The sequence below is a fragment of the Cynocephalus volans genome, chromosome 17 (assembly GCF_027409185.1).
Source record: "Cynocephalus volans isolate mCynVol1 chromosome 17, mCynVol1.pri, whole genome shotgun sequence".
NCBI lineage: Eukaryota > Metazoa > Chordata > Mammalia > Dermoptera > Cynocephalidae > Cynocephalus > Cynocephalus volans.
Window position 1 is genome coordinate 41206152 of NC_084476.1, and position 15881 is coordinate 41222032.

Below are 15881 nucleotides of genomic sequence, written 5' to 3' on the forward strand. Positions count from 1 at the left end.
GATCATTCAATGAGGAAAGCACAGTTTTTTCCACAAATGGTGCTGGGAAAATTGGATATCCACAGCAAAAGAATGAAGTTAGCCCTTTACCTAACACCATGTACACAAATTAACTTAAAATGGATCAAAGACCTAAATGTAAAACCCAAAACTATAAAACTCTTAGAAGAAAACATAGGGCAAAAGCTTCATGACATTGGATCTGGCAATGAGTTCTTGGATATAACATGAAAAGCAAACAAGCTTGATTCCTAAGACATGCTTGTATATTTTAATGATGCAATAAAAAAGATCTCTGTTGGGAAAATAAATCAAAGGCAGAGGCAACAGAAGAAAATATATACAAATTGGACTTTATGAAAACCTTAAAATTTTGTGCATCAAAAGACAATGTCAAAGAGTAAAAAGGCATCCCACAGAATGGCAAAAAATATTTGTAAATCATGTATCTGATAAGGGATTAATATCCATAAATATAGACAGAACTCCTAAAACTCAACAACAAAACAGTCAAATTTAAAAATCGGCAAAGGACTTAAATAGACATTTCTCCCCAAAAGCTCTACAAATGGCCAATAAGCACATGAAAAGATACTCAACATCATTAATTATTAAGAAAATGCAAATCAAAACTATAATGAGATACTACTTCTTTCTCACTGGGATGGCTATTATAAAAAAAAAATACAATAGCAAGTGTCAGTGAGGACTTAGAGAAAATGGAACCCTTGTATGCTGTTTGGGGGAATGTAAAATGGAACAGCCACTGTGAAAAATAGTGTGGCAGCTCCTCAAAAAAAGTAAAATAGAATTACCATATGATCCAGCAATTCCACTGCTAGGGGGAAAAAAAGTAAAGGAAGCAATGATGACGACGTCTTATCAAATAGAGAATACCAATAAAGAGATTTAAAAAACTATTTTTAATGGAAATTCTGGAGTTAAATGTACAATAACCAAAATGAAAAATTCACTAGAGGGGCTCAACAGTAGATTTGAACTGGCAGAGGAAAGAGTCATCAGACTTGAAGATAGACCCGTAAAGATTATACAATCTGAAGAATAGAAAGAGAGAAAAAGGAAAGTGAACACAACTCAGGGAAATGTAAAACACCATTAAGTGTACTAACTTGTGAGTGACGGGATTACCAGGAGAGAGGAGACAAAAAGGAGCAGAAAAAAATATTAAAAGAAATCATTACACAGCTGAAAACTTACAAAATTTAACGAAAAACATTAATTTACACATCCCAAGAAACTCGACAGACTCAAAAAATAGAAACCCATACCCAGACACGTAATAGTAAAAGTACTTGAAAGACAAAGAGAAAACGTTGAAGGCTGTGAGAGACAAAGGACTCATCACACACAAGGTAACCATGAGAAGATTAATGCTGATTTCTCATCAGAAACAATGGAAGCCAGAGGTGGTAGGGTGACACATATGAAGTGCTGAAAGAAAGAGTTCCGGTTAAGACAGGAATAGACGGTCCCCAGCGTCACTCTCTCCCACAAATCAACAGATTTACAACTATTAAAAAGCAACGACAGCCAAGCTGGGGCCACTAGAGCTCGGGGAAGAGGAGGAGAGACAGAGTACATAAAGGCAGGAGAAGCCATGGTGAGAGAAAGAAAGGATCACTCCTATCATTTTGAGCCCTGGCCACTTCAAGGCTGGCCCTGGTGAGCACATGGAGCAAGAGCTGGCAAAAGCCACAGCTGTGCCCTTCCTATGAAGTTGCTTGGAGGTGGCAGGGGAGAAGAGGGCCTTGGTGGCCCCCAGGCCAGCAAGACCATTAGCTGGGCCCCCATGGACCCACATAGGAGCGAGGGGCCACAACAACCGAAAAAAGGAGCCACTCAGAGGCTGGTGAGTCATTGCAAGGGACTGGAACGTGGCCCTTCTCATGGGAATTGTTTGGAACATGGGCAGTGGAGGAGACAGACCCACTGGGAAAACATTAGGGCACAGCATGGACAGCTGATCTGCCCCCCAATCAGCACAGGACCATTTTGTGTAGACTGGTCAGGAATATAGAACCGCAGGGGATACAGTTTGCTGAAAAGACTCAGGTCCACACCAGAGCTTCTACACAACCCAGGTGTACCAGACCTCACGAGACCTGGACGTACATAGAAAGTCAGCCATTAAAACCTGAACTGCACAAAAAGCCTTCCCCAGTGAATCAGCAGCAAAGCAGCAACCACAGGGCTCAAGTGCTGGTGCCCACAGGAAGTTCCCCCATTTTAGAAGTAAGCAAAGGACAACAAATTAGTCCCCATGCAGAGTTTAAGTGGTGGGAACAGCGAATAATCCAACACAGAACTGAAAGAAAAAACAAAGTACCCACAGACCAGAGACAAAGTTTGATATTAACTACTGAGGGTCTCACTTCACCAAAGAACACCCATAAAACCTAGAAGGAATGGAAGCCCCCTGGGCCCCCAAAGCAGGGAAGGAGGAGGATTGGGGGCCTCAGCCATGCCCCCTGACACCCACAGCTAGTCTAGTGACAAACACTGAGCTGCCACAGGAAACACCCCAGGCTCCTGAGCCAGGACAGTGGGGGCTGAGGGCTCCAGACACACCCACCCAACATCTGCATTCAGCCCAGCAATGACGAAGCCACCCCTGGAAGCCCCCTGGTCTCCCCTGCAGGAATGAGGGGGATGCCATGAGCCCCAGCCATGTCCCCCTCCTCCTCCTTCTCCCATCCTATTTCCTTCCCTCTTTCCTTCTCCCCCTCCCACCCAAAAGCTCTGCAACAACATCTTAGAATGTAAAAACAGATGGAGCCGGGGACCAACCCCTCCTCCCACAAACAGGCACACTGCCGCTACTGCACAGGGCCCACCAGGAGTCCTGAGACATGGAGTGGGGATGACCCCTCCTCCTGCATCCAGGCAAGGAGCATGCCAAAAAGACCACTTCCGTGTGGGTGGCCCACCATAGCCACCACGATAGCCACGGGCTAGACGCCACAACCACCATACAGATGGCCCTCCAGCCACTCGAGTGCATTGACACAAGGACAGTCACCAGCAGAGACCAAAGAAGAGGATGTCTCTCTCCACATAGCCCATTCCAGAGTGATAGAAGAAGCATCTGCTCTACGATAATAGTGGGGGACCTGATCACACCTCTCTCAGCACTGGTCAGATCACCTAGGCAACACATCAGCAGAGTAACTGTTACTCTTTCAGAAGGAGAGAAGAAATCTAGGGTTATCAGGGGTGGGAGGGGAGAGGGAGAGGGGGCTGGGGAGAGGGAGAGGGGGATGGGGAGATGTTTTAGTCGGTTTTGTGTTGCTATAACAGAGATACCTGAGACTGGGTAATTTATAAAGAACAGAGGTTTATTTGGCTTACGATTCTGGGACAGCTGCATCTGGCACGGGCCTCAGGCTGCTTCTACTCATGGCGGAAAGTGGCAGGCAGCCGGTGGGTATAGGCAGATCACATGGCGAGAGGAAGCAAGAGAGAAAAGGTGCCAGGGTCTTTTTAAGCAAGGAGCTCTCGCGGGAAGTAATACAGCGAGAACTCACTCATTAATCCCTCTCCCCCAGGGAGAGCATTCATCCATTCATGAGGGATCCGCCCCCATGACTCAATCGGTTTCCAGCACTGCCACATTGGGGATCAAATTTCCACATGAGTTTTGGAGGGGACAACACATCCAAACTCCATCAGGAGAGATTTGATAAGGGCCATAAAGAATAAGTATGATTTGTAATAAAGTATATGCTAATAATACTGATTCAATCAATATATGTCAATGTTGAACCCAAAAGATATGTATAATCAATTATGATTCAGTTAAAAATATATTAAAAATGTGTACTATGCAGTTGTACATCAATTATCCCTCAATAAAGCTACAACAAAAAAGCATACTAAAAAGCCATACATACATATGATCAAAGAGCTATTTCTATGTAGATATACACATACGCAAATGACCAGAAAAGTATCTAGATAGATATGCATATAGGTGTATATATACATATAAATACAAAACTAATAATACTGGTCACATCTGGGGGAGGAAGTGAGTTGGGGAGCATGAAAAGGGAGGGTCACTTTTACACTATATATTTCAGTATTCTTTAAATTTTTTACGATAATGTTCTATATATATTGCTTGTGTAAATAAATAAAAAGCTAATGAAATTACTTGTGGCTTTAAAATAGTTAAATAAAAATCTAAGAACAATATCCAGTTGCAAAATAAAATGACCCCACGTTTTAAAGAGGCCTGCGGAGACATGGACTCTGAAAACTGGAAGGGACCTCAAGAAGGACGTCACGACGGATGTTCTGAGCGCAGGGAACAGGGTCCAGGTGGAGATGAGAGGAACCCGGCCGCTGGCTGACCTGGGCAGACCAGCTTTGCAGGCACTGAGGGAGATACGATTCAAGGGTAGACAAATCTGTGTCAGAGCCAATCCCAGGCTGCACTCCTGCCTCCCTAAGTGACATTGAGCTAGCTCCTTCCCCTCTCTGGGGCAGTTCTCCTATATGAACAATGAGTATTGGTCAAGATGGCCTGTAAGGTCCTGCTCTGATATTCTGATTCTGTTTGTGTCTCTTCATCAATTCTTTCCCCTATTACACCCCAAATTTTGCACCAAGACCTCTAACTCCCACCTGGAAAGCAATGTGGACCTGAACCCCTTCCCCCACCCTTGAATATTAACTGACTAGCTTTTCTGCTTCTGTAATTAGCTTGCGCAAGGTTTTACAAGCCCCTGCGGGTGGGAATTCCCAAACCGCCCAAAGTACACCCAGTTCCAGGAAGGGAGTATGCTCACCCGATTCCAGGAACAGCATGACCAGTTCCTTATCTTTGGACACCAAGGGAGGGAAGAGGGGGGGTGGACCGTTGGTCAATACCTCAGTCCCTCCTTTGTCCGCCAAAAGCTAAAAGTCACCAATGATTTTAAAGGTCACTTAAAGTAGCCAATAGACGACATACAACCCATCCTGCTGCCTAAGTCTGCCTACCAAACTGTATAAAAAGTGCTTATGGTAAGAGATCGGGGCAGTTTTTGTCCTGAAGACGGAGCGAGCCCAGCATGCTGGAAATAAAAAACCTCTTGCTTGATTGCAGCGATCTCTGTCTCCTGGTCTTTGCAAGATGAGCCTTCCCAACAAGTAAGATTCGCGCTTTCGGGCCAGTCTTACAGCAACTCTACCTATCATTTTTTCACCCATTCACTTATTTTTAAATTTATTCATTAAAACATGCTTACGCATTCATTTAATTATTCATCTATCTATTCATTTATTCATTCCACTAATGTTCCTAGACCAGTGCTGGTCAGGTACTGACCTGTGAGGATGGATTCCTAGCTCTGGGCCACTTTCTCCAACTTTTCCACATCAATTAAGATTTCTAAATAGACTCTGTGTAATTGGGTCTTTGGGACATCATCCCTCAAGTGTCCCAAAGTTTCTAAGCTGGGCACATTTTCTCTTCTCCCTCTAAATTGCCTTGGGGATCATGCAGTCCCTGGATGCCAGGGAGCTTTGAAAGGCGCCTTGTCCATTTGGCCTGCCTGCTCCCCTGGAGGCTGTCAGCCAGGATGCACCTGGGTGCTGCCCAGCTCATGGGGTCCCTGGCTGCCCACGGTAAACTATTGGCCATTCTGTTCAGCCTTGAGTCCACCAGAATTTCCTAATTCTACGAAACCTGACACATTTCAGAAACCCCAATGAATTCTAAGCGTGCTGTATAATTCTGCTAAATTCTAAAAGCTCCACTTAATTCTAAGTTGCAGACACTTCACTGAATTCTACAAAAGTCTAGGCACTTTTTCACAGTTTGGAAAGCTGGGCCTGTGTCCTGCCCACCCGGATTTTCTGCAGAGGAGGCTCCAGCCTGCTTCTTAGGCCTGCAACCCCCTAGCTTCAGCCAAAGGAGGTCCCTGGTCTCAAACCTTCTGAAACATCTTTCATGGAACAAAGGACATGGATCTGGAAGAGCCTGAAGGTAAGTGAGAATCAGGAATGTGGAGGAAGAAGGAGTCAAGAGCCCTCAGGCATTACCAGGGCCTTGGTTTCCCCCTGTGACTCATTGTGAGATGCTGAGCAAGCCTCTTCCCCTCTCTGGGCCTCAATTTCCCCATGTATAACAAGAGGGTGGTCTAGCTGATCTGCAAGATTCCTCTCAGCTCTGCCAGGGTGTCCTCCAGCCTGGGAACAGCCCATGTTTGGCAGCCAGCTGCCCATTTCCAGTTTGCCTTAGCCTCAGGAAGTCACAGCAAGACAGAGAGAAGTTGGCTGTGGCCAGGCTGGGGGCCTCATCTTCAGAACCTGGGAGAGGAGGGGCAAGGAGGTAACATCCCCACGGGCTGACAGGGGTAGGCAACAGGCAGGAGGTGAGTGAGAGAGACGAGCATCCTCCTAGAGGAGCAAACACGGGGCTGTGCGGCACAAAGTGGGGAGGGCTCAGGGTGGCCCTCAGGAAGACAAAGGAAGGCTCCCTGTGGGAGGTGCCACGTGAGCTGGTTTTTAGATTGCTTTCTGCTAGAAGAGAGACATTGCTGCAGGCTCTGAAGACAAAGCTTCCTGGCCCTGCTCTGGGAGCAAAGTTCCACAGTACCTAGTCGCATCCCTCCGCCTCTCCTCTCCCCCAGGCCCCAGCCCTCAGCCGAAAGACAGAAGGCAGGGACGGGAGACTCAGGTATTTGGCATGCAGGATGGGAAGGAGACAAACACTGAGCTGCTCTGGTGACCTCATTGCTGCTCTGGGGCTCCTTTGTCCTCCTAGTTTATCCTAGGAAGACTTTGCTCCCCTGCCTCAGGGCTGCTCCTTCCCTAGTGATACCCCCAAGGCCTCTGCCTAGCTGTGGTCTCCCAGGGATTGTCATCCTGCCCGGCCCTCTGAAGCTCCCTGGCCATGGGGCAGGGACCTGCACCACAGGGTGCCTGCGTGCGTGCGTGCGTGCGTGCGTGCATGCGTGCGTGCGTGCGTGCATGCGTGTGTGTGTGTGTGTGAAGATAGAGCAAGTGAGAGCATGTGGTACCTATGCACATACACTCCTGTGAATGACCGCGCATGCACACGCACGAGCCTGTGTGTGGCATACACTCACAGGCACATAGGTGTGTACCTGTATGTCAAACAGGTGTTCGTGCATACACATGTAAGTGGGTGCCAATGTGGTGACCCTGTGTGAATGGATGTATATTCCAACAGGTAGCCAGTGGCTGAGGGTCTTCCCTAGTGACTCTCGGGGTAAATTGCAGTATGTGGAACCACACAAAGGGCAGGCCGTGGCCTGGCTCAGCCACTGGGGCTGCAGGGAAAGCACAAGGTCACCTCTGTGCCTCACCCCAGCCCTGGCTCAGTGCCTGTCTCTGTCAGCGACCTGTTAAACGGGGACTCCTTCAAGGAACCCAGCTTCAGACCTTCCCAGCTGAGTCCTGGAGGGAGCTCACAGCTCACACGCCCTGACCCCGTGATGACTCTGGACACAGTCGACTTGAGGCAAGACCTTCTCTCTGAGGCCCCAGGACCAGGTCAGAGATCTCCTTGCTGCAGAAGTGGACCTTACTTCCCCGAGGTAGGGCCTCAGTGTGTAGGGCTAAGCTCTGGACCCCGTGTTTACACTGTGGGACAAGAAGGAGTATCCACAGGGGCCACCCAGCCAGGAACCCTGATGGGGGGTGGAGGCCCAGTGAGACCCACACAGACTCCACATTAGGAAGGATTCTGTGACCCTTCAAGTGGGGCTGGGGAGAGTGTGAGCTGCAAGCTCCCTCCAGGACCCAGCTGGCAAACTCTGAGGTGGAGTTTGTGGAAGGAGCCCTCATTTAACAGAGTGCAAACAGAGACAGAATGTACGGGAGTAATGAGCTTGCTGTCACTGAAGGCATGCAGACAGAAGCAGGACGAGGCTGGCAGCAAAGGGTAGAGGAGATTACTGCCTGAGAGGGTTTGGGTTCAGCAGCCTGGGAGCACCCTTGTCCTCACTGGCTCTCCTCATGCCTCGCTCAGTGCCTGGCCTGCAGTAGTCCTCAATCATTTCTGGATTCTGGAATGAATAAACAAGGGAGGCATAAAAGAAGGAAATGTCTTATGCACGTGAGGCACAGAGACACTGGTGTTCAGCCCAGGCCCTGGCTTCGGCAATGTGTCCCACGGGATTAATGGCACCGTGCCAGGTACCCTGGAACATTAAGGACAGGTTGACTCATGCTCCTTAGCTGGTGAGATGATTGTGGGGAGGAAGAGGGAGAAAGATGTCCATCCAGCACGATAAAAGAACAGTGATACTTGGGGCTTGAAAGAAGCAAACATCTCCTCTGACAGTGGCTTTGGTGTCACGCTGTTGGATGGACTGGACTTGAGACTCACCTCAAGTATGACCTCGGTTTTCCCCCTGCACAATGGCAGATCCAATGAATTGACCTCTCAGGGCACTTTCCGTGCTAATGCCCCAGGAGTTCATGAAGTCAAAGCAACTTGGCTTTGGCCTGGAGAAAATCGGGACTCGGGGCAGGGTCTAAGGTCCGTCCAACTGTAGCTAGAAAACCTACAAACAAGGCAGATTCTGAAGGTTCAATGTACACAATGTAGCTGATGAAACTGACCCTGCAGAGGGGACAGGCAGACACTCCCACTGATAGGCTTTGAGGCCAGCAGACCCTCCAACACAAGGCATGGTGTATGCTTCGCACATGGAGACGAGGGCTGGCCTGAATTGACAAGTCACGTTTCTGCAGGCTGAGGGGTAAAGGAGAAGGACATTCCAGACAGTAGGAACCATATACACAATGGCTCAGAGACTTCCTTAAAGCCAGGAGGACCCTCAGACTATTTAGCCCAGAGTTCTCACTGTATAGTACCTGGGCCAGCAACAGCAGCATCACCCAGACCTGCTGAGTCAGAAACTCTGGGAGGGGGCCCAACAAGGTGTGGTTTAACAAACTTTCCAGGTGATTCTGTTGCTTGTGAAAGTTGAAGACCTCTGACCCATTGTTTCCCAAACCCTGTTTGTAGAACGCTTATCTGCAGTAGGTTAATGCGTGTTCTGTGAAAGGGGGAACCATGGGGAGTGCATGTTCTGCACTGCTTTTGGAAAGTCACAAATGACAGTAGCATATTAAAGCCTCTGAGAAGTCCAGCAGTAAAGAGCTTTATTTTTTATTAGTCCAGTGTTGCCTCAAGTTGAGTTTTTAGATGGCCTACTGACATTTCTATTAACACTCTCTTAGGGAAATGCTGATCTAAATCAATCCTCATTTTTCACATGGATTAACAGAGGCCTAGAGAGGGTAAGGGGACGGCCCAAAGTCAAAGACAGTGTGTCAGAGCTGGAAAAGACCCCAGCCATCTGCCTTGTCCCAGAAGAGGCTCTGCGAGCTTCCCACCACCCTGCACCCTCTCTCCTTCCCTCCCAGCTGTGTGTCTCTCCTGCAGCATGGAGCCAGTCAACAGGACAGGGGTTGCTGAGTTCTTTCTGAAAGGATTTTCTGGCTATCCATTCCTGGAGCACCTGCTCTTCCCTCTGTGCTCAGCAATGTATCTGGTGACCCTGCTGGGAAACACAGCCGTTGTGGTGGTGAGCATGCTAGACATCCACCTGCACACGCCCATGTACTTCTTCCTGGGCAACCTCTCCATCGTGGACATCTGCTACACATCCACCTTTGTGCCCCTGATGCTGGTGCACCTCCTGTCATCCCAAAAGACTATCTCCTTTACTGGCTGTGCCATCCAGATGTGTCTGAGCCTGTCCACAGGCTCCACGGAGTGCCTGCTGCTCGCCATCATGGCCTATGATCGCTACCTGGCCATCTGCCAGCCACTCAGGTACCCTATGCTCATGAGCCACCGGCTCTGCTTGTTGCTGGCAGGAGCCGCCTGGGTCCTCTGCCTCCTCAAGTCAGTGACGGAGACGGTCATTGCCATGAGGCTGCCCTTCTGTGGCCACCGTGTGGTCAACCACTTCACCTGTGAGATCCTGGCAGTGCTGAAGCTGGCATGTGGTGACACGTCAGTCAGCGAGGCTTTCCTGCTGATGGGCGCCATCCTGCTGCTGCCTGTGCCCCTGGCATTCATCTGCCTGTCCTACATGCTTATCCTGGCCACCATCCTGAGGGTGCCCTCAGCCGCCGGGCGCCGCAAGGCCTTCTCCACCTGCTCAGCACACCTGGCTGTGGTGCTGCTTTTCTATGGCACCGTCATCTTCATGTACATGAAGCCCAAGAGCAAGGAGGCCCACATCTCTGATGAGGTCTTCACGGTCCTCTATGCTGTGGTGACACCCATGCTGAACCCTGTCATCTACACCCTGAGGAACGAGGACATGCAGGAGGCCTCCAGGAAGGTGTGGGGCAGGAGCCGGGCCTCCAGGTGAGGGAGGCAGGGCTCTGCGTAGGCACGGGTCTCAGGTTAGCAGGTGAGGCCATCAAATGTCAATGCCAGTGAGGACAGGTGGGGCGCAGGGCTATGGGTCTGGTGTCCTCATCCCGGAAAGGCAGCACCAAATCCACTGACCCTGCCCCAGAATAGCTCACAGATCGCCCCCGCTCCTGCCCCGCCATCGCCTGGGCCAGCTCTCAGCATCTCTCCCTGGGCCTCCAGACCAGCCTCCTGGCTGATCTGAAGACCAGTCTTGTTCTCCTTCCAATCTTCCTCCATGCAGCATCCAGAGAGAGCTTTTCAAAAAGCACGTGTGATCCCATCACTCTTCCCACTGCTCTAAGGATAGAGCAGCAGCTCCTCAGTGAGGCATCGAGGCCTCCTGAGCTGGCCCCATGAGACTAGCTCCCAGCCCTCTGCCCACAGTCTCCCCCTCAGCCCCGCACACACAGCCGAATGTGAGCTCGACACTCCCTGCACTTCCCAGTTCTGTGCTCCTCTTGGGCTCTCCCCACGAGGCAGCACCCTCTCAGCACACCACCCCCCATATGTCAAAGGACTGCCTGACCCTGGCATCTGAGGCCTGATTTAAATGCCACCTCCATCAGGAAGCCACCTCACTTTGCTTGTCTCCCTGTGCTCTTTATCTTCTATGCTCTTTATCTTCAGTGTTACTCTAAGAGCAGGGACTGTCAGATTCCACTCTGTCCCGAGTCCAGGCCCTGCACAAGTTTCTTAAATAGATTTATGAACACGTCATTGTAGGGGTGATAATGGCAGAGACTGGAGTCCCAAATCTGAGCAGAGCTGGGAGGAAGTGCACAGATGCAGGCAAGGCCTAGCACCCTGGGAGGTGACAGCACAGTCAGTGATGAGGCCCAGAGTCCAAGATTCCACTAGGACACCAGTCGCCCAGAGCAGCCCAAGGCCTCCCCCACACCCCACTTTAGCAGCAGCAGCAGCAGCTTCCAGTGCCTCCTGCCTGGCATCCAGGCCTCAGCTGGCTTTGGGGAGGCTTGCTCTACCCCTCCTCACCCTGTCCCCTGGGATCCTGCCATAGCTGTGCTTTGCTGGTGCCCAGCCTCTTCCCACCTTTCCTTTCTGAGAACTCAATGACCATGCAGTGGAAATGGATCAAGATTCACAGAGCATTTCGCTTCCCCACCCTGCTCCAGTCTCATCTGGCTGCTGGTGAGCACAGCCCCCACAGGAGCCCTCGGGTCCCCACCCAGGCCTTCTTCCCACTTCCTGTGCTGTCAGATAGAGGCACAGAGGAGACAAGCACAGCCTGCAAGAGAGACCCTCAATCCTCTCTGACCACATCAGAGTGAAGGCTGTCAGCAGCCCTGACGCTCTGCTGGGTCTTGGATACCACACCAGGAGTTTGGACTTTATCCTGTGGGCATTGGGGGTTTACAATCAGATTTACTTTCAGCAACATCTCTGATTAGATACCACTCTTCACCTACCAAATTGGTAAAGAATTTTCTTCACTATAATGTCTATTATAGTAAGGTGTAGTGAAGTGTCATACAGATCGGGTGGAGATGGGAATAAATTAATATAAACTTCTGGAAAGTAAATTGGAAATATGAATCAAGAGCCTTAAAAACTTCCAGACCTAACACCTCTACTTCTAGAAATCTAGTCTACAAAAATAATTCGGGGTGCAGTAAAAAATTTACATACAAGAAGGATGTTAATCACAGCATTATTTACAGTCACAAAAAATTGTAATAATCTTAAGGTCCAACCATAGAAGAATGTTTAAATAAATCCTGATGGAGTCCAATGATAGAATGTGACTCGGCCATCAGAAATTTTATTTTTTGAAGAATATTTGATGTTGGGAAATGCTCACAATGTAATTAATAGAAAAAAAGAGAACAACATAACACTGTATTTAGTATGATCCCAATTTTATTTTTTTAAGTATTGTTCTCACAGATATATGAATAAGTACGTATGTAGGAAATTCTGGAAAACTATGACAAAATATTAACTAACAATTCTTTCCTCTGAGTGATGGGGTTATAGATAAGTACCTTTTCTTAATTAGTCTTTTCAATGTCATCCAATATTTCTAAAATGACCATGACTTTAACCTAAGGAATAATGTTACTCATTTTTAAGAAATGGAAAGTCACCTTGCTCCAGAGCAGAGGACAGAGGGCTGCTCTGGGACAGGAATTCAGGCGACGCCTGGGCCAGGCGGGCAGTGGAGGAGAGAGGACGGAGCTGAGGGAGACGCGGAGACAGAGACCGGCAGAGGAAGATAGTATTTGGGAGCTAGAGATAAAATATTTGAGATTATGTGTATTATATACAACGGTACTTCAAAGAATTCATGGAAAAATCAAAGTAATAGATAATACAAATCTTCCCACAAACTTTTTGAAGTACCCTTGCATGCGTAAAATATTTGGGAGATAGAAATAAAATATTTGTGGTTATGTATATTATATATGAGGGTACTTCAAAGAGTTCATGGAGAAATAGAAGTAAAAGATAGTACAACTCTTTTCATGAACTTTTTGAAGTATGCTTTTATATGTAAAATAATATTTGGGAGATAGCAATGTAATATTTGGGGTTATAGAAGTGGGTGAGGGAGAGAGAGGACAGGCTTATTCGGGTGGACAGAGGCGCCACCAGTGGCGACCCTGGGACTGGCCGATGAGAGCAGCAGATGGGGGTGGGAGATGACGGTGAGTCTGTCTTAGACCTGCTGAGCTCGGGGTAGCCCCGCGGTAGCAAGAGGGCACTGTTTAATGAGCAGATAGAAAATAAGTGGTAACAATCTTCCAGTTTTTTACATTGACCTGTGTGGATAAAAATTCCAGAACGCAAATCATAGTATAATATGAAAATCTGCAACTTCTGCTGCTTTATTTAAGGCTCTTTTTAAGTCTTTAAACTGTGTCAAGTTGTTTTTCTTTATGATGAAAGGACAGGAAAGGAAGGGGGGGGGGAAGGAAAAGAAAAAAGAAACCTGTAAAACCTCATGTGTCTGACTAAATCCCTGACCTGTTTTGGGGGGCAGCTGGCCAGTACAGCTATCTGAACCCTTGACCTTGGTGTTATAACACCAAGCTCTAACCAACTGAGCTAACCAGCCAGCCCCTAAATCCCTGACTTAATAAAATATGTACTCGAGGTCTCACACCTTACAAAGCAATTTTCTTTCTTTAAACTTTGATGAATCCACATCCTCACAGCAATCCTGGAGGGAGACAACCCTTTTCACCCAGGACTAGGGAAGGAGAGTCCTGGGTCTGCAACCCGTGGTATCCACGGGGCAGGACTGAAAAGACAGCCAGACTCCAGATTCTCTGTCCAGTGTCTCTGCTGTGCCGACCTCACCCCCTGCAGGGCCCTCCTTGGGCAGAGCAAGGAACCCGGAGTCTCTGAAGCCCAGGTCCCACAATCACCAAACCTGCAACTTCACGTAGTCTCAGAATTTGTACTTCTTTTTTGTTGTTGTTGTTGTTGTTCTTTTCTTTTCTTTTTTTTTTTTTTTTCAGAGTTTGTACTTCAAATTGGGCAGGGAATGTGTGGTCCCTGAGTACAGAGAGCAAGCGGTCTGTGTACGTGGCAGGGGATCAGCAGGCTGGTCCCCAGGGCCCCTTGGCCCAGCAGGGCCCAGCACAGTGCGCCTGTGGTAATGAACTCAGCACTTCCCCCTCTGCTCTCCCAAGCCCAGGGCAGCTCTCCTGGCTCCAGCTCCCCACATGCACTAATGCCACTGGGCCACTGGGTAGTAAGTAAGAATTCATCTGGCATGGTGATTATTCTCACGAAATCTTTTAAAAATATTTAAAACCAGGTTACTGGCTTGGGGACGGGAACATCAGGATGACGGTGCATCACCTTCCATTTACTGACTATTTACCATGTGCCAGGCTCTGTGCTGAGAACTTACACGCTTCATCTGACTGGATCCTCAGAATAGCCCCATGAGGAAATGCTAGTACTACCTCCACATTGCAGGTAAGGAAACTGAGGCTGAGAAAACTTTTAGCAAGTGGCAGGGCTGGGACTGAGACCCTGATCATTCTGACTCCAAAGTCTACCCTCAGCTCCTCTGCCATATAGTGAGGAAGGGGAGAAGCAGGAATCCCAGACCCGGACACTTCAGAAAAATTGTGACTGAAGGGAAGCTTTCTTATGTTTCCTTCCTTTCTTTTAAAATAATTTGTGAAGCCTAAAATAAGTATTAAATGGTTAAAATTAGATTTGCCAGCCCATCAGATTGATACAATATTTACCTCACAAAGTAACCATGGGCCTATCAGGTCTCAGGGTTGGAAATTACTAGAAAGATGGAGGGAAATGTTTTGGAGATTACAGAGGACCAGAGCTCCCCTAAATGAAAGGCTCCATTTCTTAGGAGAAACTTGACCAAGGTCACACAGCAGAATAGAAACAAAGGCCAAGAATCTAACCCAGGTCCCCTCCCTCCCAGTCCAGGGCTCGTTCCAAGCATCACCCTGCCTCTCAGGAAGTGTAAAACTGGGCAGTGAAAGTAGTTATTTTCAGAGACTCTCAAATGTCCTATACCTCTGCGAGTCTGATTATGCAGGGCACGACTGAGTATGTGACACTGGCCGACAGATGCTGGAGCGGTTTTCTGGGTGTGCTATGGACCACCGGACCGTCGTGCCAGGTGCAGAGGTGCTGCACAGCCAGCAACATTTCTGGTTCTCTTCCTTCGGGGCGTTGTTAGGATTACACGGGGCCAGTGGGTTGTGGGCACATACGATGTATGTCACTTCTGGGTTGGAGCACTAACTGCTGGTGTGAGATGCCTCTGCCCTTGCCCAGCCCTAGTAGCTGGAGATGTCCCAGATGGTATCTCTGAGGAGAGGGTCCTGAAAACCCACAGTGGACATGTAGCATGAGAAAGAAAAAAAACCTTTGTAATGTTAAGCCACTAAAATTATGAGATTGTGTGTTACTGCAGCATAATCTAGCCCCTTCTGATGCACCAAAGAGACAGCAGCTGCTCCCTGATGTCCCACCCCTTGCCCATTTTGCAGAATAAAAACTGTGGTAATCTGGCAACATGATATTTTCTAGACACAGACTTAATTCTTTGAGGCCATAAACCTGTGGTCTCTTGGGCTCATTCTAATTTCCATGAATGTGTTATGATCAGATGCTTGAACTGTGAGGAAACCTGCCATGCTCTTGACGTAGCACAGAGACAGCTTCAGAAACAGCAGCTGTTACTGCGGGGAGGAGACTGGCAGCCCCAGAGCTCTTCTCACGCTCACAATGGCTGCATCCTTCTGTTGGGAGGAGGGGTTGTATTGAGGGGAGGAGGTGTTGATCTCTAGGTAAGACATTGGATCAGTGTCACTCGGGCTGAGTAGACACTGGCCGAAGAATAGCACTAGATCTCAATAAATGGTCAGTTCAGTTCAAAAGGTCACCACTGACATCTGGGTGCAGGGCACGGGAGTGTAACAGTGATGAATCGGACACAGTCCCTTCACCTCAGTAGCTC

General features: G+C 48.5%; 1 protein-coding gene across 1 annotated transcript; it reads left to right on the forward strand.

The window, feature by feature from the left end:
* The first annotated feature begins 9428 nt into the window (after window positions 1–9428).
* LOC134365435 (olfactory receptor 13J1) lies at window positions 9429–10367 on the forward strand. Its single transcript, XM_063081523.1, has one exon. It carries the CDS (start codon window positions 9429–9431, stop codon window positions 10365–10367), a length of 939 nt encoding a protein of 312 aa, XP_062937593.1.
* Window positions 10368–15881: the final 5514 nt, after the last annotated feature.

What these genes read in the sequence shown, in the direction of transcription:
- LOC134365435 (XM_063081523.1), top strand. Translation starts at nt 9,429, where the DNA reads ATGGAGCCAGTCAACAGGACAGGGGTTGCTGAGTTCTTTCTGAAAGGA.